Source organism: Pteropus alecto, unplaced genomic scaffold (assembly GCF_000325575.1).
Source record: "Pteropus alecto unplaced genomic scaffold, ASM32557v1 scaffold43, whole genome shotgun sequence".
In the NCBI taxonomy this organism is placed as follows: Eukaryota; Metazoa; Chordata; class Mammalia; order Chiroptera; family Pteropodidae; genus Pteropus; species Pteropus alecto.
The window spans coordinates 1,552,815-1,580,235 of record NW_006435764.1 but is presented as its reverse complement, the minus strand read 5'-3'; the positions used below and the strand labels follow the sequence as shown (position 1 = coordinate 1,580,235).

The following is a 27,421-nucleotide window of genomic DNA, read 5'->3' as shown; positions in this document are numbered from 1 at the left end:
TCGCGCAGGGCCCGTGGCCACCGTGTCCGCACCCGCGCCTGGGCACACACGGCTGTCTGTGCCCGCCCCAGCCCGCCTCGCTCCCCAGTCAACCCACAGAAGTTGACACGGACTTGAGCTAAATTTTTAAAAATGTAAGTTTCCTTTCTGGCCAATACTTGAGGCCTATAAATAGAGTCGTTCGGGAGAGGCCTGGTGAGGGGGACCGTCCCCGGACTGGGAGAGAAGCACCCGGGGGGAGGGGCGGTGGAGAGCGGAACAGCATCCCCGGGGGGCTGCCGAGGACGTGGAAGGCAGCAGGCCGAGGTGCGGCGGGGGAAACTGAGGCTCGGACTGCGGAGGCCTGTGCGGGGCCCATGGTGGGGTCGGGCAGCGCCTGAGCACCCACATTCCTTCCTGGGAGGCCCAGCGGGTGATGCCACTAACAGACGAGGCCACCACCCTGGGGGGAGTCTGCGGCTGCTGGCCAGTGGGGAGTGGGCTGCGGGATCAGAGGGGTGAGCCGTGCGGCCAGCCTTCCCGCGTCCTACCTCTGTATCAGGGCAGGCCCACACGACAGCCCAGCCGGACGCCGCCCTGAGGGTCGGCTCTGAGGCAGCCCCGAGTGTCACTGCGGGGCGAGCCTCAGCCCTGACTGCCCTCCCGCAGCGGTGGCCTCCGGTGGCAAGCCCCCCTGCCCCTGCCCTGGACACCATGGGGGCCTGCCGGTCTCCCCCGTGATGGATGGCTGAGTCCAGAATGCCGGCAGGTCCCTTAGAGGCCACCCGACCAGCGCCCTCATTTCAGCGGTGGGGAAACCGAGCCCCGGAATGGGGTTGGGGGCTCGTGCGCCCTCGCAGAGCTCAGCCACGCAGATGAGATCGGGCGTGTCTGCGGTGTTCCGCCCCGACACCCTGAGCTGTGATGCGTCGCCCACTTCGACCTCAGTGAGGGGGCTCCCTATCGGTGTCACTTAGCCCCTCGGACACCGACTGCAGCTCCAGCCCTGTCACCGGGATCATGGAGGAAGGAGGGCTCGGACCGCAGTGCTGACCCTATAGCTGGCCACAGCCCACTTCCATTGGCCCCGTTCGTCCCTTTGTGCCAGCACGGCTACCGCTGACCGCCGAGTGCCAGCCTATGCTGGGGACAGATGGCAGACCTGGCCTCCTCTCAGCCTCTCCCCCGGCAGGAGCGCGACCCAAGGCACCAAGCCTAGCAGCACATGGGCCCCTTGGTTCTGTGCTGTCCCAGGGGTCCTGTGCGCTTAGAGGGCCAAGCTCCGGCCACGCGTCACCCCCCTCGCTGGCCGGTGCTGGCACGGGGTCCGGGAACGGGCCGGCCTCGGGGGCCACCTCGCGGTCAGGTGGGCAGGCCCGAGTCACGGTGTGAGTCCGCTGCCTCCGGAAGCACATGGGCGGACAGACAGATGTCCAGCCACATGGACACGCCTAAGATCCCTGTTCCTCCCACCGTGGCACTGGAAATGGTGGTCTTGCCGGGACCACATTCCCCAGACTCCTCTGGGTGGGGCCACGTGACCTGCTCTCACCAATGGGAGGAGCACAGGGGTGTGCTCGGCACTTCCGGGCCGGAGTAGCTGGGAGCTGGGGCTGGACTTCGGGCCTGGCCAGGGGCACGGACAGCCTCCCCATCTTGGCACAGGGAGGGCCTGAGGGGAGGAGGCTCAGACCAGTGACCAAGACCTGGATGGCGGTTGCCGACTGAGCCCCGGCCCTGGGGGGCCCTTGGGGAGGGGTCACAGGATGGCGAGATGGAGGGACAGCCCTCCTGGTGGCTGAGGGCCGACCAGAGCAGGAGGCTGGGAGGGGCGCGGCGGCCCCTCGTCGCTGTCGCCCCCTCCACCTGAAACACCGCCCACGGGCACACCGCCTGGAAGAGGCGTCGCCGCCTCCGACAGACGCGCGGGATCGCGCACAGCTGCCCACCGCCCGGACCCTGCCAGCGCCCCCGGGCCGGGCCGGGCCTCGCCGCCCTCCCATTGCTGCCTCGGCCGTGCGGTTTCATAAAACTGGGATCCCCGGTTTGGCGTCTGAGGTTTCTAACTTAGCAGCTCGTCACAGGTGTCCCCCAGAGCAGCTGACGCGGTCAGGTGCAGCGTCCCACACCTGGGCGGTGTCTCCATCGACTCAATTCTCACCACACCCAAGTGGCTCCTGGTTCTCGCTGTTACAGACTGGGGTGGGACGAGCGTCCCCGCACGTAAATCCCGACCTGGCGCTTCCTTTGTGGAGGCGGAGGCGCCGGATCGGAGGGTGCGTGTCGTTTCAATGTGAGCAGACAGACCCGGCCAGACCCCCTTCCCCGAGCTCTGTGACTTCGGAAATTCCCAGCCCGCCCGCGGCGGACAGGGTGCCTGCTCGCGCTCTCCGTGCTGGCACGGGGCCTTATCATTTTCCTAGATGTCGCTGTCAGCGTGCGTCCCCTGGCTACTGGGGAGGGCGGGCATCTTCCCGCGCTGGCCAAAGCCGGGCCCTGCGTCCATCAGAAGACGCCTCCCGAGCCAGGCCCCGGGCAGGGCCTCGGGGGCTGCCCTGGCCGCGACAAGGGCCGCTCGGCTTCCAGGCCCGACGGGCTCGATGTGGGGCTCCGTCCCGGAGCGCGGCAGCCCCATCCTGGGGCCATCGAGCCTCGGCGCGTGAAGGGTGTGGGGTCCCCCGCCCAGGAATGGGGGTGGCGGCGCTCAGCGCCGACTGGCGCTTCCATTATAGGTTTATCTTTGAAACCCTAGACAAAACAGGGCTTGTGTGGTTTGACTGAAGAGCCAGCACCTCAGGACCTCGCCATCCACTAAGTCGGCTCCTCAGGAAAGAAAAAATACACGAACCTTAAAATAACCAGTTCCCAGAATAGCAACTAATGACGGCTTCTGAAGGGGGCCCTTTGATCAGGCGGAGCCCCACGCCTTCGCCTGCTTACGGCCCGTGTCACTCAAGAGCAGCTCACCAGCAAAGAGAGGAGTGTTGGGGGGCGGGCAGAGGGAAGTGGGGGGCTGGGCAGAAGGCTGGAGTGGGGGGCAGGGCCCGCGGTGCCCGTGTGAGGAGGCCGCCCAGCTTTCTGATGTGACCAGTCTGAGCCGGTGTGAGGTGCTCCGTGGAGTCTGAGGTGGCCTTGCTCTGGGGACAGCGGAAACGCAGCCTCACAGCCCGCGCTGCTCCCGACGGTCCCCCGAGAGCCTGGGCAGGGACGCTGAGGCCGGAGGGAGACAGACGTGGGTGTTAAGAACCAGAGTTGCGGGTGGACGGGTCTTAGGGGCCTCGGGAGGCCTGGGCCATGTGCTCTGGGGCTCCAGGGAGGGGATTCAGGGAAGCTTCTGGAGAATGGGAGCCCAGGAGGGGTCTGCGAGGGGGAACGAGGGGGGGGGTGCCAGGGCACAAAGATGCCGCCCTCCACCCAGGCCCCCTCCTCTGCCTGCGTCAGGCTCCGCTCGCCCTGTGGGGTTGGCCCTGTGGGGACATGGCAGCCCGAAGCCGCCAGCCCCGGCTGCCCCGTCTGCCGACACAGCACGTGAAATGTGGCCCGCGAGACCGAGGAACTGAATTTTAATTTAATTTTAACAAATTCAAATTGAAATACAGATCCCCAATTCAGCCCCTGGAAAACTCTGTTTGGAATGGCTCAGGTGTGAGAACCTCCTTTTTTTCACTATAAATTTTATGATATCTGAACGCAGACCAGGTAGTTCTTACGGAAGCAGCATCCGATTCGGGGTGTGCCGTACGTGCAAAGCACACTAGCTTTTGAAGAAAAGGTTGACCATCTCAATAATTTTTTTTAATATCGATTTCATATTGAAATAATAACATTTTCGATCTGTTGGGTTAAATAAAATATAGTATTACAATGAATTTAATCTGTCTTCTAATTTTTTTAAATATGGCTATTAGAAAATTTACGATCACATGCGTGGCTGCCACTGTATTTCTGCTGGACATCGCTGGCCAAGAGCAAAGGTTGACAGACTTTTCTGAAAGGGCTGGATAGTAAATACCATGGGTGCTGTGAATCCCATACAACCTCTCCAGTTAGTGGGGGACTCTTTCCTCTCCGAGGGACGCGGGGCCTGGAAGAGGGTCCCCCCTCAGGCCAGGCTTCCGAGGGCCGGTGGTCCAGCCCAGATGCCGTCGAGTCCTAGCGCTAGACCCACTTATGACTAAGACCCAAGGGACCGACGCGAATGAGACATGTTCTCACTGCCCAAGCCGCACGGGGCGACGGAACCCAGAAGGGTCAGGAACCAGGACAGGAACCGGGGCCATAGCAGCCATGAGACCCAGGCCGCCCAGAAAAACCCCGTCTTCAACATCCCGTCTCTGTCTGCTCTACGTGATCACGTGTCGGAGAGGGACACTCACTGGCACTGACGAGCTAACCAGGAAACAAGGGGGGGTGAGAGGCTGAACACTCAGCGAAAGTGGAACCCACAGAAGAAAGAGGTGCCCCGCAGGCGTTTGACGAACCGAGTAAACTCAAGCTTCGGTTTTCATAGCTTCATGGGTGATGGATGGCGAGGCATCCAAGCCCGGGCCTGCCCCGGGTGGGCCGTCTCACGGCGGAGCCCTGCCTGAAGCTGGGGCCGTGCTCCCAGCATGCTCTCCGTTCAGCGTGAGGATCAATGAGAAATAACTCCCCGAAAGACTGTAAAGCAAATTGCCCTGTCGCTAAGGAACGGAACGCCGTTCGCCCTGAGAAATCACATCCACGAGCTTGCACATTCTCGGCTTCAAAGCCCAAACACACACCGCCTGGGTGGTCTGGAGCTCTTGGAGCCTAGAGTTTAAAGTCCAGGGTGGCAGCGCTCCCGCGCGTACAGCAAACGGGGCGAAGTAACCCTGGATCTTCCCCGAGGACCTCGTCTCCGCACTAGGCCTCAAAGATTCCCACAGATAAATTCTAACATGTGTAAACTTGTGATTTAAAAAAAGAAAACCCTCAAAGGGAATGAAACACCATGAATGACAGCAGGGGAGGGAAAAAAAAACCAGAGAGGCCGACTTGCAAAGACTGCAGATACCAGAATTCACAGGAACTCAATAGAAAACGGCCACGTTCAATCGCTTCGAGATTTTTTTTTTTGAAGTTTAAATATACAAGTGAAGAGAAAGATACTATAAAAAGATCTATCAAGTATGAATAAGAACCATATAAAATTTCCACAAATAGAAAGAATAATTGAAAGTGAAAATTCTTTGAACAGATTTAATAGCAGAATAGATACGGTTAAAGAAATAATTAGTGCATCAGAAGATGGATCAGATGACACTCTCCACAATACAGTACAGAGAAACAAAGTGATGTATTTTTTATTTTTTAATTTTTTTTCTTTTTTAGGTGAGGCAACCCTTGGTTGACCTCACAGATTGCAAGGACCTTGTCAGCTTACAATCCCTTATTTTTTAATTTTTTTACGCCTACAGCACCCGATCTGCCTTGGTGGTCCCCCATCCAAGTACTGACCAGGCCCGACCCTGCTTAGCTCCCGAGATCAGACGGGATCGGGCTCGTTCAGGGTGGCGTGGCCGTAGACTAGAACAAAGTGATTTTAAAAAGCGTGATTAGGAGACATGGAGGGGACGAATGTTTTCACAAGGCTGTTGCCTCCTCAGATTGTCTTTTCATTATGCTGAATGCAGCCTAAATTCTTTTTATGATTTGTGATGCCTTACGGACTGCATCTGACTCCTGACTCTAACAATGAAGAGAGAGAGAGAGAGACAGACAGACAGACAGACATGGAGGGGACGAGGATGGTCTAACGCACGTTTCATGAAAATTCCAGAAGGAGATAATGAGTGGAAGTGGAATCCGAAGACGAGGTGGCGGAGAGAAATCCAGAACTGACACTAGACAGCCAACCACAGATTAAGGAACCCACTGAACCGCAAGCAGACAGAACAGAAGGACCTTTCCTTAACACCTCACGGCGACAGTGCAGAACACCAAGGTCAAAGGGAAGACCTCGAGGGCGGCGGGAGAGAACAGAGCGGTCACCCTCCGGGAGCGGCGACTCGCCTTGACCTTCGCTCTCAGCGGTGGCAGGGGAAGCCATAGAGCAGTGGGACCACAGTTTTGACGCGCTAAGAGAAAATCATTTCGGGAACGTAGGGCCCAGGATTTTATACCCAGTGGAAATACTTTCTAGCAGTAAAAAAAGTCATTCTAAAACAAATAAAATTGGAGAGACTTTGATTTTCGCTGAAGGAAATTCTAATGGATCCTTCAGCCAGAAAAAAAGTGAGCCCAGACGTAAGACCTGAGATAAAAAATAATTTGTGAGCGACAGAAGCAAATAGCTGGACAAATGTAAACACATGTTGGTTGTAAAAAATGCTACTAATTATAAATTATTGGGTTAAAAATAAATATAATTGAACTAAAATATACCACGACAAAGCAGTCGGCAGGAGAGTGACTGAAGCTAAAGTGGTCTAAGGTCCTTATGTTATTATGGATGTGGGTGACTCTGCTATAATGGGGCCATTTAAAACGTTCTAGGTTCACGTTTACAAGAAAGGCGATGTATAGCTTTGAAGCCGATCGATGGAGAAATGAAATGAGAATTAATCATCGATCCAGCATGAGGTGAGGAAGAGGACTAAAACGAACATTAAAAAGTTTAGGACAAATGGAAAGCGCAAAACACACTGCTAGAAATCAACCCAAATTCATTAGAAATTACATTAAGTACAAACGTATCAAACGGTTAAAAAAAAAAAAACTCAATCATGTAGTGTTTATAAAAGTCACCTAAAATGTGTATTTAGGACTAAAAAGAATTTTAAAACCTGACAGCAAAGTCAGCAAAAAAAAAAAAACACCACACACACACAAGAAAACTACAGATCAACATTCTTTACGACTACAGATATAAACATTCTTAACAAAATATTAACAAACCAAATCCAGCAACATTTTAGAGATTGTACAGCAGGACCAAGTGGGAAAGGCATGTGGTTTAACACCCCCAAAACAATTCATGTCTTATACCATATTAATAGACTAAGGTGATCATCTCTGAAGATGCAGAATGGGCCCTTGAGAAAGCACAACATCCCTCCCCGAGAAGAGCTCCGACCCACAGGAGCAGAATGAAACATTCTTAAACTGATCGAAAGCATCCGTGGGAAACTCTCGGCTGATGTCACACCCCGTGGTGCACAACTGAACATTTTTCCCTGTAAGTGTCTTCTCTGGGCTCTTCCAGTCGACATGTTACTGGAAGTTGAAGCCAGTATAATTAGGCAAGTTAAAAAAAAAAAAAAGGAGTTAAAGTCAACCAGGTTGGAAGGAAAAAGTAAAACTGTCTTTTTTCACACATGACATAACTCTACGTGTAAGAAACCCTAAGGAATCAATAACAAGAAAATTTGCTAAAAATAACAACAGCGATGTCATAGTTTACCTTGATAGAACAAAGAAATTTTATTTTTAAATACTAGTAACGAACGATTCGAAAATAAAATTAAGAAAACGATTCCATTAACAATAGTGAGAAAAATAACAGAATATTCAGGAGTAAATTTAACAAAAGATGGGTAAGATTCGTACACTGAAATGTACAAAACACCACCGGAAGAAACGAAAGCAGAGTGAATGAATGGAAGGGCATACCATGTTCATGAACTAGAAGACTCGATATTGGTAAGATGTTAATTTTTTCCAGATGGACCTATAAAGTCAGCAAAACTCCTATTGAAATCCCAGGAGGTTTGCTTTTTTTGTTTTTTGTGTTTTTTGTGTTTTTTTTTTAGTAAAAGTTGAGAAGGTGATTCTAAAATTCATACAAAAATTCATAGGACTTAAAATGGGCAAAGCAATTTGACAAAGAAGAACAAAGTTGGAAGACTTACACTGCCTGATCTTACTATGAAACTACAATCGTTAAGATGGTGTGATGCAGATTTAAAGATGGGCGTATAGACCAATAGAACAGAATTGGGAATCCAGAAATAAACCCACATATTTATGCTCAGCTGATTGTTGACACAGGTGCCGTGACGATTTGGTGGGTGATTGTGGGGAGATGGTCTTTTCAACAAAAGGCGCTGAGGCCATTGGATGTTTATAAGCGAAGCAAAACAGACCAAACCGGAACAAAAAAACTTATCTCAGACTTCACTTCAAACCACACCCCCAAATTAACTCAGAGTAAATCATAGACCAAAATGTGCAAGCTAAAGCTATAGAACTTCGAGAAGAAAAACATAGAAAAAAGTGTTCACGGCCTTGGATTAGGCAAAGAGCTCTTAGATACAACATTAAAAGCGTGGGCGCCGTACAAGAAAAGATAAATTGGACTTCATTAAAATTGAAAACTTTTGTGTTTTAAAAGACACGATTAAGTAAATGAAAAGACGGCCCCAGAATGGGAGGGAATATTTGCAAGTCATGTATCTCGTAAAGGACTTGTACCCAGACCTATAAACAACTCTTACAACTGAATAACAGAACAAACTACTTAATTAGAAAATCGGCAAGAGAGTTGAATAAACATTTCACGAAGGAAGACTATGAATGGCTAATAAGCACATGAAAAGTTGTCCAACACCATTAGCGATTACGGAAATGCAAATCGAACCCACAATGAGACACCATTACACACTCGGGAGAATGGCCGAGATGAAAAAGGCCCACGGTCCCCTGCGTTTGTGAGGCGATTGGGGACAGTGGGACCCCCGCACGTGACTGGTGGGAAATCGAGGTGGTTCGGACCCTTTGGGAAAACAGTCGAGACGTGTTTTAGCAAGTTAAACAGAAACTCACCACACGACCCATCATTCCCAAGCGTAGGCACCGAACCAGGAGGAAAGAAAACGCATGTCTGTACAAACACTTGTAGATAAAAGTTCACAGCAGCAGCGCCCACAAGGGGCCCCAGACTGGAAGCGATCCAAATGTCCATCAACTGGCAAAGGGGCACCCAGAACGTGGCCGAGCCACACAGCCGAGTTCTGAATAGCATCACGGAAGGGAGAGAGGCCTGGGGAGGCACGGATGACCCTCGCCGTGTGAAAAAGGCCGAACACAAACAGCACGTATTGTCCCATTCCATTTGTAGGACATACCCGGAGAAGGCACATTTCCAGCCTCATAGAAATTTAAGGGCACAGACACAGAATGCGGAACGGTGACTGACTGTGGCCGTGGGCGAGAGCTGACGGTAATTCCAAACGGAACTGAGGGAACTTTTTTTTGGCGGGGGGTAGGACAGGTTGAAAATGTTCTAAAACTTAGTTTTGATGATGGTTGCACATCGAACTATAAATTTACTAAAATTTGTTATACGTTTACATTGGGAGAATTTTAGGGCATAAATTAAATAAATTTTATGGCGTAAATTATACCTCGATAAAGCTTTGGTAAAAAAGATATATAAACAAAATTAAGTGTGTATGGCAATGACAATAGACTGTAAGGCGAAAAACACTACTTGAGTTAAAGAAGGTATTACATAGTTATAAACCATTAAACCCAGTAGTGAATGTATAAAAATTTGAGTATATGTGTACCTAATTATAAGATCTAAAAGTGTGTAAAGGAAAACAAGAGGTCGTAACGGACGTTAGAAAAATCTACAAGGGAATGAACATTCCAAGTACGTGCTACATACCACAGCTGGGGGGGAGATGTGATTTCGAGCGGCATCTAGAAGATCTGAAAAGAAGTGATCATCCGACCTGAGAAGTTAGAGCAAGCAATATATTCAAGCCAAGCGAATGGAAGAATCTAGAGAGACGGGAATGTCAAAACAAAACCCGTAACAGAGCGACAAGGGCAGAAATTCCTTGTGGATATTAAGAAAATGGGCAAATAGTTGGCAAATTTGACCAACGGGAAAACAAGAGACATCCCCCCCCCATAATATTTATTGGCAGTGAGGACGGGGCTCGATGCTGTTGATACAGACCTCAACGTGATAAACGCCCACGCGTTTGAACGTGAAGGTCAAAAATGTACAAATTAGCAGAGCGCGCGGCTTATCCAAACGGACCCGAGAAGAGACAACCGTTCGAGACCCGAAGTCAGAGTTAAAAGTTTTCCCACGAAGAGAACGCCAGGCCGAGATGTCTCTGCAAACACATTTTGCACAACACGCAAGGGATAAAAATCTTAATCCTACACAAAACATCCCAGAACACAGAGAAACGAGGAAACGCTTCTCAGCTCATCCTGCCAGACCCACATGCGCTCGGCACGAAGCCCACGAGGACAGCGGAGGGTGCTCTGTTAAGCATGTCTGTCACGCATAAATATTGACGCAAACATTCCAAAGACAATATTAGCCTGGGGATTTCAGTGGTGTTTAAGAAATAATATACAACGTGACGGGCGGGGGAGGGGCTGGAGGCCGCAGAGGCACAGCCGCTGGAAACCCATCTAAGTGCCAGATCATAAAGGCTGACCCCGCACGGAGGGACGGGGCGCTGCGGGGCGAGGAGGAGCTCCAGGGGGCCGGCGGGGGGACCGGTTGGGACAACATTCCTTGGGGTCCTTCTGCAGGCTCGGGTGGGTGGAGGAGCCCCTCTGGGATGAGGGGCTGAGAGGAAGGAGGTGTCGGGGGCGCCCCCAGCTCCTGGGTTGCTGGGCCTGCCTGGGCCAAGGGGAGGAGGGGTCCGGGCAGCTGGGCGGTGGGGGTCCCGGGCTGGACATGGTGGGAAGGAGTGTTAGGTGGTGGGGGGGCCCTTCCCACCCACGCCCTCTGAACTGGGGCCTGCAAACCCAGGACTTCCCTGTATCCGGTTCTGAGCCATGGACGTTTCCGGCAAACACAGAGAAGAAAGAAACCCTCCCAGCCCACTGTGTGCCTCATATCAGCAAAAGCAGTATGAGCTGAGCTTGCAAAATAAACAGGGCTCACGAAAACACCGCAGCAGGCCGGGGACTAGCTAGGAACGCACGCGGGGGCGGGAGGCCAGAGAGGCCTCCGCCATCTGGCCCCCAGAGGGCCCGGGGACGCCTGCCTCCCCCGCCAGCAGCCCCGACCCAGCGGCCCAGAGAAGCCCAGGCCGGGGGCTGGGCAGGGCCCGCGTTCGTCCTCAGGGCCCCCGTGCCAGGGCCTGGGGAGGCGCGGCTGCCCCGTCTGTGCCGCCCCCGACCACCGACCACCGACCACCGACCACCGACCACCGAGCAAATCCCCGCCTCCCGGCCCAGCCCCCGCCTCGGCCCTCCCTGTTCACACGTGGCCTTAGGCTGCAGACCTGGTTTCTCATGTCCCTCCGCCTCATCTCCCCCACCGGTCTGGGGCCCCCGTGGGGACCGGCTCTTCACCTAACCAGCTGCGTGACCTCACCTCACTGCTCACCCTTTCTGAGCCTCAGTTTCCCCACCTGTAAAGGAGGACTCATTTGGACAAATAACAGTCCTTTCCAGGATAAACAGGGCAACGTGGGAGAGTGAGCGGCGACTCTGGGCCTCTGGGGACCAGAAGCACAGTTGTCACAGCCTCCCCCGCACAGCGGAAGGAGGGCTCCGGGTGTCTGCGGCGGGGCCCGGGGGTGAGGGCTGTGGGGGGGGGGGGATGCGGCTTCTGCTCTGCAGCCCCGGGGTGCAGCGGGGCTGAGGGGACTGCCGGGCCTGGGCCAGGGGTACGAGGTGCCCCGGGAATGGGGATCCCAGAGGTGGGAGCGGAGGCACCCCGCTGATAAGCGAGGGCAGTGCATGGGGCCGTCCTCTGCCATGGGGCCCCGGCCCAGACACAGGGAGAAGGTGCTCCAGGCTGCACTGGCCTTGCCTGGCCGCTCTCTGCAAGGGGACACCCAGGCCCCTGACCCTCAGAACGGCCTGCTCCCAAGAGTGGGGGCCAGTGGCCGTGCGCCCCAAGGCCCCTCCCTAGTCCTCTCGGAGCCTCTCATCCTGCAGCTAAGCGAGCCGGCCTGGGATGGACCCTGTCACGGTCATGGCTGAGGGCCTGAGCTGAGCGAGGAAGCAGTGGGGGCCGGACCCCCGGCTCCCACAGCCGGGGCCGGCCTCCTTTCCGGCCAGGCCAGCCAGGCGGGGTGGGGAAGGGGCTCCGGCTGGGGGTGGCGGTCTGCTGGCACTGCCACCGCTCCCGCCTGCTGGGCCTCTGAGGGCCGGGCGGCTGCTGGACTTCCTGCCCCCGCTCCCCGCAGACAGCAGGGCTGTGCGGGGCTGTTTACGGGCACGACGACGATGGCCGCAGTGATAAGTGCGATAACGTGGGGCCCAGGACGTGCCACTGTGCCCTCCGGGCCTGGCGAGGCCCTTTCCCAGGGTCTGTCCCCAAGGGGGGGCACCGGTCAGCACAGGGGAGGGGCTGGGCTGACTGAGCCGGCGCCGCCCCCGCCTCCGCCTGGGCCCAGCGCCTTCCGAGGGCGCCTGGTGGACAGGGAGCTGAGGCTCGGCATGCGGAGTGGCCGGGCTCACCACCAAGGCCAGGCAGGCGACCCCACCTCTGTGGGCGGCACAGACCTGTCTCCCTAAGCTGCACGCAGACTAGTGTCCTGGAATCCTAACCACCGGGCCAGCCAGGCCGGGCTTCGTCCCCAGACCTTGCCCGCAGGGCTCGGGGGCTCTGGGAGATGCTCGCCTTTGTTGTTCTGATTTGAAGAAATGTGGGCGCATCGTTTGGTACCCCAAGGCCAGCGCTGGCCCCACCTCAGCCCACCGCACCGATGTCGGCTGACCGGAGACTGTGTCCTGGTTCTCAGGCCCCCGTAGCTCTTGCCTGGGGACGAGTGAGGGGGGCAGAGCATCTGGGAGCGGGGAGCAGAGAGGCAGCTTCCAGACTCGGGACCCCAGGCACCCCACGAGTCCGGCCGGCGGCGGGGGCCGGTCAGCAGAAGGTGCCGTGGCCAAGCCTGCTCCCGGGCGGGACTTGGGGCTCAGTGCGGGGTCCACCTGGGTCCACCTCTGCCTCCTACACAGGGTGCCCGGCCTGCCCCCCTGGGCGCGGCTGCCTGCCGTGGCTCCCAGGGGGTGCCCACGCGTGTCTCTGGCCCCGAGCATAGAGACCAAAGGCCAAGGACATGTCACGTCCACCTGAGTGGCAGAGCCCGGGCCCGGCCGGCCTGGTGGGCTGACCTCTCCCACGCTCAGTTCCCCGCCTGCCCTGCTAGACAGTCCCACTGGGCTGTCTGTGGTGGAAGGCGGGGCACCAGCCCTGCTCAGGCCTGAGCTGGCGGCCGGGCCCGGGCCCTGCGGCGGGGTCAGGGCACGGCTGTCTGGCGGGCCAGGCCCGAAGCGAGGGCCCGAGCGGGCACCTGGACGCCGGCTTCCATCTCGCGGCTGATCCCACGGACCGCGGCCGGCGCAGGCCGGGCAGACCGTGCAGGTGAGGTGGGGTGTGGCCCAGGGTGGGGTGCAGCCACGCTCCCCCTGCCCCCCGTCTGCCCAGCTGCAGCGGATGGACGGCATGGGCTGGAGCCAGGTGTTGCCAGGGAAACGGGCAGCCGCGCTCCCTGCCCAACCGAAAGCCCTCTATTTTTAGCCTCCCAGCGACTTTTAGATAAAGTCCACGTCGCCCTACGAGCTGTTCGGCAAGATAACCACCCGCGGCAGACCACGGAGCCTTCGGGCCGCCCTCCCCGCCCAGACCCCCCTCGGCTCCCAGGGCATCCTGAGAAGGGGCCCGACAGGGCACTGCGCCCGGCGGGAGGGGGCCTGCCGGTGGCCGGGGGGCCGGCACCCCGGAGTGCAGGCACCCATCTCCCCCCTGGAGGCCCAGCAGGGCCTCGGCCGACGCCCCATACCCCCCAGCATAGTCGGGACCGGGCAGTGGAGGGGCCTGGGGCCCACGGCCACTCCACGGAGGACCTGTGGGCACTGGGTGCCTCTTGCCAGTGAAGATGCCATTCGTCAGAGGCCGAGAAACCAGCCTGGCCTGGACTTCGACCCATGGGACCGACGGCCAGCCGAGCGGAGTGGAGCGGGCACGAGCCCCCCTCAGGGGGCCCTGGCGTCGCGTGTGCACCCCGAGCGCAGAAGGGAGGAGGGAGGACGGAGCCCCGCGTGCGCTCAGGCCCCGCCCGCGCGGAGCCGGCCGGGAAACCCCGAGCAGTCGGTCCCCACGGCCGCGCCGCCCGCCCGGCCTACCTTGTCCTCCACTCGGTTCAGACGGGCGCCGATGGTGTTGCTGCCACGGTCCTTGCTCTTCTCTGTGGGGCGAAGCGCGGAAATCAGGGGTGCGTGCTGGCAGCGGGGGGCACGGCACCCCAACTGGGCCCGGGGACGGGGGTGTGGGCGAGGTGGTTGGGGGGCGAGACGCCTGGACCCGCGAGCTCCAGGGAGCATTTCTGTGGCAAGAACTTCGGGAGGTGGTGGGTGGGGTTGGGGGGCTGGAGGGCGAGACTACCCCCTCATCCACTCTTCCCAGCCCCGTGACTGGGGTGCCGGGGACAGGAGGGGGGGATGCGCCCCACTGCCTGCCGCCCCTGCCGACCCGGCCCCCGTGGGCGCCGCGGCTCCCGCGTGAACTCGGGCGGCCCCCAAGGACCTGCCTGGCCCTGTCCTCCCCGCCGTGGCCCACAGCCCTGTCCCAGGCCGTGAGGAGTCGGAGCCAGGCACCAAGGGCGCCTCCAGTTCTGGGCTGGCCACTCGCCCTGCGGCCCCCAAGCCCCACTGCCCAGCTGTCCGCAGCAGGGCGCAGGCCGAGTCCATGCCCAGATCTGCATGCTTCTCTCACAGGGACCAAAAGCCCCTCGTCAAGCACATCGGGGCCGCTTTGCTCAGGGTGGGGTCCCCTGTCCCCGCCTGGCCTTCGGTCCCTGTCACGCACTCCGGAGGCCCTGTGCTCCGCTCCAATGGCGGGCAAGGCGGGCGGGCAGGGAAGGGCACGGTGGGGACTCCGTGCCAGGGCGTCTCACCGCAGAAACCCACCTGACACAGAGATGAAGAGGGAGGGCTTTCCGATGGACTGGTCCAGCCTGGGGAGGGAACGGAGAGCTGCTCACGCTCGGCCTGGGCACCACATGGACCCCCGGCCTATCGGCGGGAGGGTGGCCGGGGTGCCCACCTCCAGGGCCACCCACCACTGCCACCCACGAACCTGCCAGCTGCCTCCCAGGCCCAAGGCCCATGCTCCTGGGGGTGCTGAGAGGGGGCTCGGTGGGTGGGCAGCCCCCCTTAGACTCCCCCCCCAGGCAGGGCAGGACCCCAGAACCACCCAGTGTCTCATGGCTGCTTCGTAAATTCCCCAGGCGGGCACCTCGGACATGCTCAGAGGGGCAGGCCCGGGAGGGGCACTTCCGGGTGGGGCCAGGCCCCTGAGCTGGTGGGCTTCACGTGGCAGTGGTGGGTCAGTGAGCCCTGGGACCCTGTGACACACGGAGCCAAGCTCTGGGCTTAGCCCCTGTGGGACACAGCTGGTCTGAGCCCTGTCCCCCCAGGATTGTGCTGCTTCCATCCGAACGAGCTCTCCAGGCTTCAACCCGAAGCCAGAGCGTGCTGGCCCCCCATGGTCAGGGTCCCTGGCTCCGGGCTCAGGGTGGGGAGGTGCGGGGCGGGCTGTGAAGTGTCCTGCAGCTCCGAACTGGGGGGCAGCTGAGGGCTCGACGTGGGGAGCAGCAGATGCTTCCGCCCCCTCCCGTCCCGGCCCCGCTCGGGTCCCAGGCCCCTGGGGCCGCGCCCACCTTCTCTGCAGCTCCTTGATGCGCACCATGAGGTTGAGGTGGCCTTGGGAGTATTGCTCGATCACGTCCCGCACGTCATAGGGCTTCCGGGCTTGCTGCGGGGCAGAGGACGCGAGTCACCCCTCCGCGCCCCGGCTCGGCGAGACGCACGTAGTGCAGGCGCCTGGGCCTTTTGGGGTTCGAGGAGGTCACCGCGTGGTGCGGCAGGCAGGCCGGCCCAGAGGGCAGCAGTTCCTGGGGTGCCCCCGGGGGCTTGGCCAGCAGGAGGTCCTCCCTGGGCCTTCCAGGCCACCAGTCCCCGTGCTCAGAGGGCCGTGGAGGAGCTGGCCCAGCCGGGGGGTCGGGAGGGCCACACGGTCACCCGGTGCTGGGGTCTGGGGGACCCCACTTCCTCCCCAGGTGATGGGGTAGGCTCTGCACCCTCTCTGAGTCCTGCCCACGCCATCTGCCCGTCACTCAGGGGAGAGGTGAGTGAGCCCCAGAGGCTCTGTGCGTGTCCCAGGCTCCGGGCTGGGCCTCAGGGGCCAGGACACGCTCTGCTTCTCGCTGGCAGGTGCTCCCAGTGTCCGCAGGGCGGGGAGGTGGCCCACCACGCGCCCTTCCCAGGCAGAGGTGACCCCAGGTGACCGCCTCGGCCTGCAGATCTGCTCTGGGTGGCAGGCCTCCCCTCCCGCTGGGGCTCCGAGGCTGCCGGGGCAGACAGATGCTCCCACAGCAGGCCTGGGGCCGTGGGGGCAGAGCAGGTGACCCCCGGGTTCCCAGGCTCAGCCCCAGCTCTCAGCCCGCAAGTGCCCCCGGGGCTCAGGTGCCATCACCAGAAACCACAAAAGGGAAGGAGGCGTCTCATGACGTCGGCGAAACCTCAAGCCGCATTTCTGGCCCTGCTCCCAGGAGCCCGAGAGCCGGGGGGCTTGCCCGGGGAGCCGCAGGCTGGCCGAGTGAGGTTTCGATGGCCCGGGAGGCCTGGCACCCCCGTTTGCTAGGTGGAGCCACGTGGGAACACAGGACCCCTCTACCCCGCCGGGCCTCGTCAGCACTGATGGGTGGATGGGGGGTGGCCGTCTCTTGCTGGGGTACAAAGGGCACGCCAGGCAGGGCGGGGCCGGGCCGGCCCAGCTCAGGGGACGAGAAAGAACAAGGTTCAGGTCCCGTGGAGGGTCAGGGCTGGGTCTTGGCTGTGGGGCCCAAGGGACACATGTTCCCTGCCCGCCTGGGGCCTGACTTTCTTGTGGGTGCCACCCCAGAGACTGGGGCTACCCTAGCCTGAGGGAATGGCTACCTCTGCCTTCCCAGAAAGATGGGGGACCCCTCCGGTGTCGGTACATGCCGACATGCCCAGGGCTCTGCCGTCAGTGCCGGCAGCTTAGCAGAGTTTGGGCAACTCTGTGACATTGTTCTGGATCCCGGGAACCCCAGGCAGAGGAGTTGGAGGCTGCCCGCTTACAGGGGCCGGGCGCTAGAAGTGCAGGGGGCCCTGCCCCCTAAAGATCCACCAGGTGAGTCTGGCACGGGGCAGGCGTGGCATGGGGCTCCGGGCAGACTCTCTGGATCTCCACACACTCGGATAAATAAAATGGTACTCAGGGACAGGCTGGTGATAATATACCCAGGTGTCAGCTTTTCTGTCGTAGAAAGGGGGACGAGCCCTGTTCCTCCCTTCTGTGAGACGGGGGTGCTGAGCTCTGCTCCTCTCTCTGTGAAAAGGGGGTGCTGAGCCCTGCTCCTCCCTCTGTGAAATGGGATGCTGAGCCCTGCTCCTCCCGCTGTGAAATGGGATGCTGAGCCTGCCTCACTCTGGCTGGCAGGGAGGGAGTGAGGGTGACATAGGACGGTAGGTGAGAAAGACGACGGGGCCCTGAGCTGGCACATGCCACAAGGGCCAGGCCTTCTGGAGGGAGGATGACCAGTCTGCATGCAGTAAGCGCTCAGCTGGGCCCTTGTCCGTGGGCCGAGCACCACCCCCAGCAGAAGGAGAGGGCCTGAGCGTGTCGCCAAGCGGCTTCTCTGGGCCTCGGGCTCCGGTGGCTGAGGGTCTGCTGCTGGAGTCTCACCCCTGGAAAGGAGTGTATGGAACCCCGTGGGCCCCAGCCTCACCCAGCCAAGGAGACCCCGCCTCGTGCTGTGACGGCGGCCACCACCGGGGACACTGAGCACGGCCAGGACTCACACAGGGTGGGAGAGGGAGCACAAGAGCTCTGAGCAGGTGTGGGATGGGGCTCTGGGGTCTGGGGGACCCCACTTCCTCCCCAGGTGATGGGGTAGGCTCTGCACCCTCTCTGAGTCCTGCCCACGCCATCTGCCCGTCACTCAGGGCAGAGGTGAATGAGCCCCAGAGGCTCTGTGCGTGTCCCAGGCTCCGGGCTGGGCCTCAGGGGCCAGGACAGGTGAGAGACGTGTCCTTCCAGTGGCCTGCTGTCTTAGGGATGGATAACAAAGCTGTCGCAGGGTCTCTGGTGGGTGAGGGGTCTGGTCTCGGACGTGTCAGGGGACTGCGACCCCGCAGCCTCCGCCAGGGGCGGGAGGGGCTTCTGGGGCAGAGGAGAGGGCTCAGCGCAGGACTCACCTGAAACCTCTTCTTGGCCACAAAGTACTGCATGCGCCGGACGACCTTGATGGTGGCCCGATGGTGCTCCCGCAGCCTGCAACGCAGAACAGAGAGGAGGGCGTGAGTGGCCACCTGCCAGAGGCCTGGGGCCCTCCCTGTGGCACGCGGGCCGAGCCCTTCTAGAAACAAGGAGCCCGCTCAGCCCCGCGGGGCGGACACCTTCGTGGCCGTTTCCTGGGAGTGGAGGTGGAGAGGGGAGGCTCTTTCTGCTGGGATGATCCCAGAGGGACCCTTTCTTTGCTTGTCGCTCAGAAGTGGGGTGGGAGTTAGGGTCCCGGGTTCACAATGGCTGTGCCCCCAACTCACAGTGGAGCCACAGAAGCTTCTTCCTATCTCGGGCCTTCAGGGCCCGGTGTAACGGGGAGGGGTAGAAACAGATGACGCCCAAGGCCCCTTTCAGCTGGAATGTTCCACAAACAGTCATGCGGCTGGGAAATTTAGGGACAAATACCAAGGACCGTTACTACCCCGAGCCACTCACTCTGTTATGGGGAATGCATCGTCTCCCCTCTACAGTTCCTTCTAGAAACAAAGATCCTTCTAGAAACATCACGAACCGCGTGAGACACGGTTCAAAGTTCTAAGGCACGCAAAATCTCAGGAGAGGAGAGGCAATGGAGAACAAGTAATTTTGAACGCTCGGTGGCTGATAATCTTCCAAAAATGATGGAAGACATCAGGCCACAGATTCGAGCAGCTCTTCGGACCCCACTGGAGAGAGGCAGGGTCCACCAGACCCAGGCCGATCCGCGTAACACTGCCGAAGTCCGGAGGCGCGGGACACGTCCCGGGAGCAGTGAAGGAAGGGGGGCGTGATGGCACGTTACCCCGATGGCTGACTTGTCAACAGAAAGGATAAAAACCAAATGACATTTTTAAAGTGCTCAAGGAAAATATCTACCAGCTCGGCGTTCTGTACCCATCAACTATACTCGGATAAGTAAAAGCGAAAAGAACAAATCCCGTGCGATTCCACTTCAGTGAGGTCCCCGGAGGGATCGGATTCATGGCGACAGAAAGCGGATGGCGGCGCCGGGGGCTGGGGGAGGGGAGGGGAGCGGGTGTTTAAAGGGGACACGGTCTGTGTTTGGGACGATGAAGATCTGGACGTGGTGGTGACGGCTGTGCAACCTTGTGACATTGATACTTTAATGTCCCTGCACTGTATACTCCACATGGCTAAGACGGCAAATTTTATATTCTGTGTATTTTATCACAATGAGAAACAGGGAGGTAAAACCCACGCCCGGAGAATTCACTGCTGGGAGACCTGCATCGAAAAACGACTTGGGGGGACTCCCCAGACAAAGAGAAATGACCCCAGAAGGAGGCCGGGGACCAGAGAGAGGGATTGAAAGCGCAGGAAAGGACAGATTTATGAGGAAGTTTAAATTAGTGTGGACCAAAACAATCCTGTTTCATGAGGTTTGAGTATTGCTAGAGAGAGAGAGAGAGAGAGAGAGAGAGAGAGAAGGAGCGATATTTCATAATTTAAGAAGTGGCCGCTTTGATAGGACGATATCAATTCTAGATCTGGATGCATCTAAATACTACACATAGACTATGTGTACGTGACCTAAAAGTAAAACAGCATGAAGGCAGAAGCGTCCGGGGAGCCGAATGGTTGTAAGCACCGTGGGCCGTCAGGGAAATGAGCCAACCCGAGGTCGGCTCTAGTGAGTCGAGGATGTATTTTATGATCTCTAGGCAACCACTGATGGCATAATAAAAGCATGTAGAATTGACGAGCTCCTGGAGGATCAAAATTCGATAACAGCGATATCTGATTAATCCCAAAGAAGCAGGAAACGGGATACAAAGGAAGGTGTGGAACAAATAAAAAGCAAGTAGAAGACAGCAGATCGCATGAGTTGCAAAGGGACTAAACGTTCCAATGAAAAGACCGAGATCGTCAGACAGGATTTTAAAAATAGCTTCATGTTGCTTAGAAATCGTCTTTAAATATAAATATAAAGATACATCAAGATTGACAGCACGAGGATAGAAAAAGACGTATCGTGCAGTAGCCAGACTGAGCTGGCGCAGGTAACCTAACATCAGATACGGGAGACTTCGATAAAAGTCTTTACCTTTGAGATAAAGAGGGACGTTTCATCATTTAAAAAATGATCAGAATTTGCTAGGAAGGTATCAATTCTAAATCTGTATGCCCCTGAAAACATGACCTTAAAATACATAAAGCCCAAACTGACAGGACTCAAAGGTACACAAGAAAATCCATAATCACAGTGAGAGATATGAATACATCCCTGCGGGTAACTGATAGAAATCTGTCAAAACACGAACAGAGACCCAAATGGGATCATGCGGGTAGCAACTTGACCTGGTCAATGTTTACAGACCACATGTTCAGTAACCGAAGGGCACTAAGCCGTGCACGTACACCTGGAACACGTACACCTGGAACACTTATCAGAAGAGACCACCTGCGGGGCTTTAAGAGCAAGTTCCAACAAATTTCAAAGGAATTAAACCGTGGACGTTTGCTCTCTGGCTACAGCGAATTAAGCTAGAAACTCATAAGGAAAAGATAACCAGAAAAATCCCTCGATGTTTTGGAAATGAATCTAAGTAACTTAAGGGTCAAAGAAGAAATCCAGGAAGAGTTGGAAAATATTTTTAACGGAATCATCATAAAAATGTCACGTAAGAAAACTTAAAGCTAAATCAGTACCGTGAAGCGAAGTGTTTGGAGGACAATTTATGACCTTAAATGAATATCTGAGAAGAGGAGAGGCTGAAATCTGTCTCGAAAGGTTTTTTAAAAAATAGCAAATTAAACCCAAAGAATGTGGATGGAACGAGATCATAAAGAGAAGAGCGTGATTCAATGAAACTTAAAAAAAGGACATTGTCTTAAGAAAAATCGAGAGCCCAAATTCTATTCTCTGAAGAGACTAGTAAAATCGATAAACTTTTAGCAAGATCGAGGGGCGTGGGGGACACAAATTGCCAACAACAGGAATTAGAAACTGAACATCGGTATAGACCCGGTGATATCTTTAAAAAATCTATTTGGAGGATATTGTACAGAAAAATAATTTTGATAGCTTAGATAAGATAGAATGATTTCTTAAAAACGACGTACAAAAGGAGACACAAGAAGAAATAAAACACCGAAATTGCCCAATATTAAAGAAATTAAATCTGGAAATGTAACGATCTTTCCAAGCACACAGTAAAACCTCGAAGTCTAGATGACTTCGCCGGTAGATGCTTCTAAACATTTACGGCAGAAATAACACCAATTGTATACGAATCCTTTTAGAGGATTTTTATGAGTCAGCAGAACCTTGATATCAGAACCTGAAAAGGATATTTCCAGAAAGAAAAAGCACCGGGCTGATCTCTCTCGTGAACGTAGATGCAAATATCCTGCCCACAAAACCGGCAAATTGAAGCCGATGCTGTAAAGAGGGACACGTGACGGGGTGCAGTTGAATCCGGTTACACGAGGTTGGTTTAACGTCTGCAAATCGATCATCAGAGTCCACCACGCGAACAGGGGAAGTAAGGAAAAACATATAATCAACTCAAAAGATGCGGAAAAACATTCGATAAAACTCAAGACGCAGTCATGATTGAAAACATAACTCTAGGGGTACGAGGACAAGGAGAGAGCTCTGTTCCGTTAAAAAAAAAAAAAACAAAAGCACACAAAGCAGAAAAAGACAAACTCTAAGCAAACATCATACGCATGGTGAACGACCGGACACCTTCCTCCTGAGGCAGGGAGCCGGACGAGAATGTCTGTTGTCACCATTTCTATTTAATCGGGTCCCCAGAGTGTCAGCCGGGGCACAGGAGCAAAAAAAAAAAAAAAAAACAGAAGCTAGCACGATTAAACAGGGAAAAGGAAAACTGTCATTATTTGCAAATGACGTGATCGTAGTTGTAAAAACGTCCTTAAGAACCTTCCGCCGAACTATCGCTAAATGAACTGAGCAGTGACACCGATGTTAAAGGTGACAAACGAAACCCAGCTGTACGTCTACCGGCCAGTAACAAAGAGAACATGAAATAAAAGAGACCACGTATAACAGCGTCGACACCCATAAAGCGCCGGCGACCCGTCTATCGAAATGAGCGCGACCTCTACCGAGAAAAGCGAGACCCACAGGGACGGAAATGAAACGAACTGGACCTGGATCGAGGGACAGACTGTCCAGACTGTGCACGAACCGGAAGACGCGACACGCGTAAGATGCCGGTTCCGAGGTGCGGATTAGATGGGATCCCGGTCAACACCCGAGCGCTTTTATTTATTCATTTATCTGGAGAGTTGAAGCTGATTCTAAACTATCTATGAAAAAGCAAGGAGCCGAGACTGGACGAGACGCTTCTGAAGAAGAGCAAATGTCGAGGATGGACGTGCAGGCCACGGGGACGCGCACGGTGTGCCAGACAGATGCAGGGTTCTCCTGCCTCGGCAACGGGTCCCGTGGCAACAGATGACTCGGGACAGCACAAGACGTCTAGGGACGTAAACGCGCCTTAGGTGATCACTCGGTCTGTAACCAAGTCACTCCTTTAATCCCGTAGCGGAAAGAACGGTCTTTTCACTACATGGAACAATTAGATACCCACAGGGAAAACTCCGAACCGTGACCCCCTGCGAGGCGCCAGTCACGGGGCTGATTCAGGTGAGCTCAGAGGCCTCCCCGGGACGGGAGAGACCATGGGACGCGAGGAAAGCACAGCGAGACAGCCGTGACCTCGGGACAGGCCAAGGTTTCTGTAACGAGGCACAGGAAGCGTGAACCGTCAGGGAAAAGATGTGACGGATTGGACGTCCTTAAGGTTAAGATTGTCCAAACATCGAAAGGGCCCAGGAGGAGCGTAAACACTCCGCAGGCCGGGAAGGATGTTTTCTGGCCAAGGACTTGCATCCGGGCTATGTGGAGAAGTCCCACATCAGCAAGCAGATGACATGAGCTTGAAAAACGGGCAGAAGACACGCACGGCCCTCGGAGAGGAAGTCCCGTGAGCACAGGAGAAGGTGCTCGGAGGCGTCAGTCACCGGGGACATGCAGTCGAAACCCGAACGGGGCGCGGTACACACTCCCTGAGCCCGCCCCCCCGAAAGAGCCGAGGACCCCGAGCGCTGGCGGTGACGGGGACCGCCGTGCCCGCGACGGGGGGCGGCCGCTGGGTCGGCCACGTCGGGGAGCCATGTGCCCGTAGCCCCGCGCCCACCTCGCCATGTCCCGGCCTGTGCACTCCCCGGTCACCCCCAGAGAAATGGGCGCCCGCACCCACCAGGAGACACCAGTGGGAACCCCCGGAGCAGTGGTACTTGTGAGAAACATAACTCGAAGTGACAGACGCCCAGCGGCGGGGGTGGGACAAGCAGAGGGTGGCGTGTCTCTGTGACACAATGCAAAGGGACTCACCGCCGACGCCCACGTGGCAGAAGGCTGCGCGGCGACGCGGGAGGAGCCCCAGATGGTACGCGTGACACGGACACCCCTCAAACGCGCGTCGCCGACTGAGAGAAGCCAGTGACTCGGGCGTGTGTGTGTGTGCGGGTCGCTCCAGGCCCGCCCGAGCACAGGCAGCAGTAACCGGCGGTGGGAAAAGTCAGGCCGGGGTGGCCGCTGGGCCAAGGTGGCCGCTGGGATGGAGTGGCCACTGGGGCGGGGTGGGCTTCGCTGAGGGGGACAGGGTGGGCTTCGCTGGGACGCGGTGGCCGCTAGGACAGGGTGGGCTTTGCTGCTGGGGGAGCACGGGGTGGGGGACGCCACCGGGGAAAACAGCCCGGCCCTTCCCGAAAATGCTACACGCAAGGCCACCACGTGGCCCAGCGACGCCACTGGTGGTCACGAGCCCACGAGGAGGGGACACCGGCGTCCACACAGGAGCTCCTCCGTAAGCAGAAAAACCCAAATGTCCGCCCACCGACGGACAGGCAAGCGACACGCGACACATCCACTGGGTAGCGTGTTCTGCAGCCTGGAAAGGGACGAGGCAGACGCGTGCTGCCACACGGCCGGGACGGGGACCTCGTGGTCAGGGGAGGAAGGTGGCCGCAAAGACCACGCGCCTGGGACCCTGTTCACGTGCTCGCGGAAGCCGAGCCGGAGAGGCGGCGGCTGGACGAGCGCAGCTGGGGCGGGGGCGGATGGGGAGCGGCCGCCCGGCGCGTAGGGCTGCTGGGGGTGACGGAATGTTCCGTGGTTCGGGCACCGTGACGGCAGCAAGGCCCTGTGGATACATGGTGTGATACATCACTCCTAAGAGCAGGTGGGGGGCGGTGGAGGCTTCTCTGGGGGACAGGCAGGCTGTGGGGGGGAGGACGGGGTCCTGGGAACGCCCCAGTGCCAGCTCTGCCCGCAGCACGTGCTTCTCTGGGGAAGGGCCCTTACCCGGGGCGGCTCGGGCCCGGCCGGGTGGCCTCAGGGCAGCGGCATGGAGGCCTCCAGCTCCCGGTCCGGCTCGGCCCGCACGCTTCCGACCGGGCCCCACAGCACCCCCAATGCAAGGGACGGATCACAGACCTTGTGCCCCCCTGAGCCCTGGTCTCGCATCCTGCCATGGCTCCCTATTGCCTATGCCATGAAGCCCTCCCCGAGGGCGGCCTGCTCAGCCCCCTCATGACCGGCCCAGACAAAACACAACGCAAGCTCCGAGCACTCTGGGTGAGTCCGGGGGTCACGCGCTGTCTCCCCCTAACTTGTCCATCTTAACGTTGGCGGGGAGGCAGGGGGCCGGAGACGGGGCTTGAACAAGGGCCCGAGAGAATCCCAAACTGATTCCTGGGCTGGGTCTCGGCCGGTTCAGGCAAATTCCTTGAGCCTTGGAGGCCTTGGGAGCCGGAGGGCCCCACGGGACAGAGCTGAGGTGGCCCAAGGCTTCACTGTAACAATGACACGGCCTTGGGGGCACACGGAGCCCAGGCACTCCGTCTCTGCTGCGGAGATGCTGGGGGATGGCTGTGGCCGGGCTCCGGCTCTTCTGGGGTGCGTGAGGGTGGTCCTGGCACCCGGGGTGGGGGCACCCCAAACCAGGTGGGCGGCCTGACCCTCAGGAGCCGCCTGTGGGGAGCTGGTCGGAACGAGCCGGTGAAGAAACACAGCTTTGCCCTGGCTGCGTCTCTGCACGGGCCTGGGCGAGGGCTGGGCTGTGAGCGGAGGGCTGGGGGGGACCCCATTTAAACCCCAGGGAGATTACGAGGACGTCTGCTACAGGCTGTCGGCCCTCGGTAAGCGGAGGGGACTGGCGAGCTGGCCCACCTCCAGCGGCAGGGCCGGGGTCTCCTCGGCTCGCAGCCCCCCAATGGTGGCGCATCAGAACGGGCCGCGCCAGAGGAACTACTGGGAACTTGCTGATTCAAACAAAGGAGAGAAAGGGCCTGAAGGATTCCAGAGGCTTCTTCCTGCCCTCATCCAGAAAAGTGATTTGTGTGCGTTTCCTTCCAGCAGCCTCGTGAGTTATGAGCCACCCCTGGCCCCGGCCGAGGCCCCTGAGGCCCCTCGGTTCCCGGGGAGGATGCTTTGCTGAGACCAGCAGGGTTCCCACGAGGAGCCAGCCACCTCCAGCTGGGTGACCCCGGGGGTCAGAAGCCAGAAGGTTCTACCAGGCCCCCTGGGACACCTTGGGGGAAGCAGAGCGGGCCTCCGGCACAGGAGGAGGTCAAGTGCGGCCCCATCCTGCCGCGGCGGCCCTCCTCCCCGCTGTCAGGGTGGGAGGCTGAGATGCTCTTCCTGGCCCGGGCCCTGTGTCCTGGGGCAGGAAGCTGAGCGGATTTCTGTGTGGGTGCTGATGGTGGGACTCCTGCACTGGCATGTGGGGGGGGGACCCTGTGTTAGGTGTCCCACTGCCTCTCCTCCCCGCTACAGAGCCCCCAACCTGCCAGGCTACTCACGAGCCCAGCGGCTGCACCTCCAACCTCGTGACCACAGCCCCAAGGCCAAGAGCCCCATCCTGCCCCAGAGACCCCACCTGGATTCTGGCCCCAGCAGAGCTAGGTGGGGTACCTAAGTGGGGGTACCTGGCTCCTCCTCTGTCCCCTGCTCTGTCTCTCACCCCACCTTCATCCAGCCCCGAGCTCTGACGTGCATGTTTTAATGGCTGCGTGGCCCCACTGTGCTGGTGGAGAAGCCACAGTCCTGGGGGGCATGGCTGTGTGTCCCCACGCCCCTCAGGGGAGCCAGAGCCCCACCTTCAGAGCCTGTCCCCAGCCCGGACCTGGGGACCCCACAATCCGGGCTGCCTGAGGGCTTCCGCACCTCCAGCGGAGTGCGGGGCCCAGACCCCTGCCTGGGCCTATTACCAGACTCGCCCTCCTAGGACTCAGGCCACCACGCCAGCTCCCAGCCTGTCCCCTGGCCTAACTGGAGGGAGGGCTGTGCAGGGCGGTCCCTCCAGGCTGTTGGGTGCCCACCCGCGGGAGGCACCTGGGGGAGCCCCATGCCTGCAGTGAGCTCCAGCCCCCCCAGATCCTCTCAACACACACAACCACTGTCGCTGGATAAGCACGGCAGGGACGACCCTGAATCCACACGGAGAGGCCGGCGCTGGGTGGGCCGTGCGGGCCGGGCGCTCTGGCTTGGCCGGCTGTCCCGAGTGGCTCTTTCTCTGCCCCCCTCGGTCTGGGGACACAGAAGACTTTGTCCCATTCCCCCTTCCTCAGGGACCGGGGGTTGGGTAGGTTCCTTCCTGTCTAGTTCTGGGCCTTCCCTAGGCCGGGCAGAGGACAGGAGGACAGCCTGGGCGTCCCCAGGGAAGAGCTGGCCTGTCACCCTGCCGGAGGCCGAGGGTGGATGCGGATCGGACGCTGTTTTCAGCGCCCAGGGCCCAGGCCGCGCCCCCGAAGAGTCCCTGTGTGTGTGTGGGGGGGGGGTCCCCGTGTGTGTGTGGGGGCCGGGTGGCCAGTCTCAGGACTTGTTTTGAGATGCAGACGTTATCTTTGGGGTCTGCTGTAGTGGCCCCCCCTGCGCACTGTGTTCCCAGGACACCGCCCAGCCCTGGAGACGGCCCCGTCCGCCCCCTCCGCCCCGGCCCCGCTGCAGGAAGCCGACCATGGTGCCCGCAGCGCCCGCGGCCCGGCTCCCTCCGCCCGGGGCGAGCGTGTGGGGCCCGGCACGCTTCTGAGGGCCCCGTCTTCCCGCGGTCGCCTTCCCAGCGGCTGACACACAGCAAGTGCCCGGCGGACAGGAACAGGAACAGACCCACGGTGCCGGCGGCTCTGGCCCCCCCGGGGTGG

The 27,421-nt window shown here is 58.3% G+C and overlaps 1 protein-coding gene and 1 pseudogene across 1 annotated transcript in view; both read right to left on the bottom strand.

Annotated features, from left to right (window-relative positions):
• The window catches only part of KCNQ1 (potassium voltage-gated channel subfamily Q member 1), a 287,759-nt gene that overhangs the window by 50,128 nt on the left and 210,210 nt on the right, over positions 1-27,421 (bottom strand). Inside the window, exons 16-19 of the mRNA XM_015588669.2 lie at positions 18,154-18,229; positions 15,591-15,685; positions 14,839-14,885; positions 14,056-14,117 (exon numbers count right to left, since the gene is read on the bottom strand). Of these exons, the coding sequence (XP_015444155.1) occupies positions 14,056-14,117; positions 14,839-14,885; positions 15,591-15,685; positions 18,154-18,229 (280 nt within the window). The remainder of the gene's footprint in view (positions 1-14,055; positions 14,118-14,838; positions 14,886-15,590; positions 15,686-18,153; positions 18,230-27,421) is intronic.
• Positions 5,409-5,527, bottom strand: LOC112479313 (annotated as a pseudogene).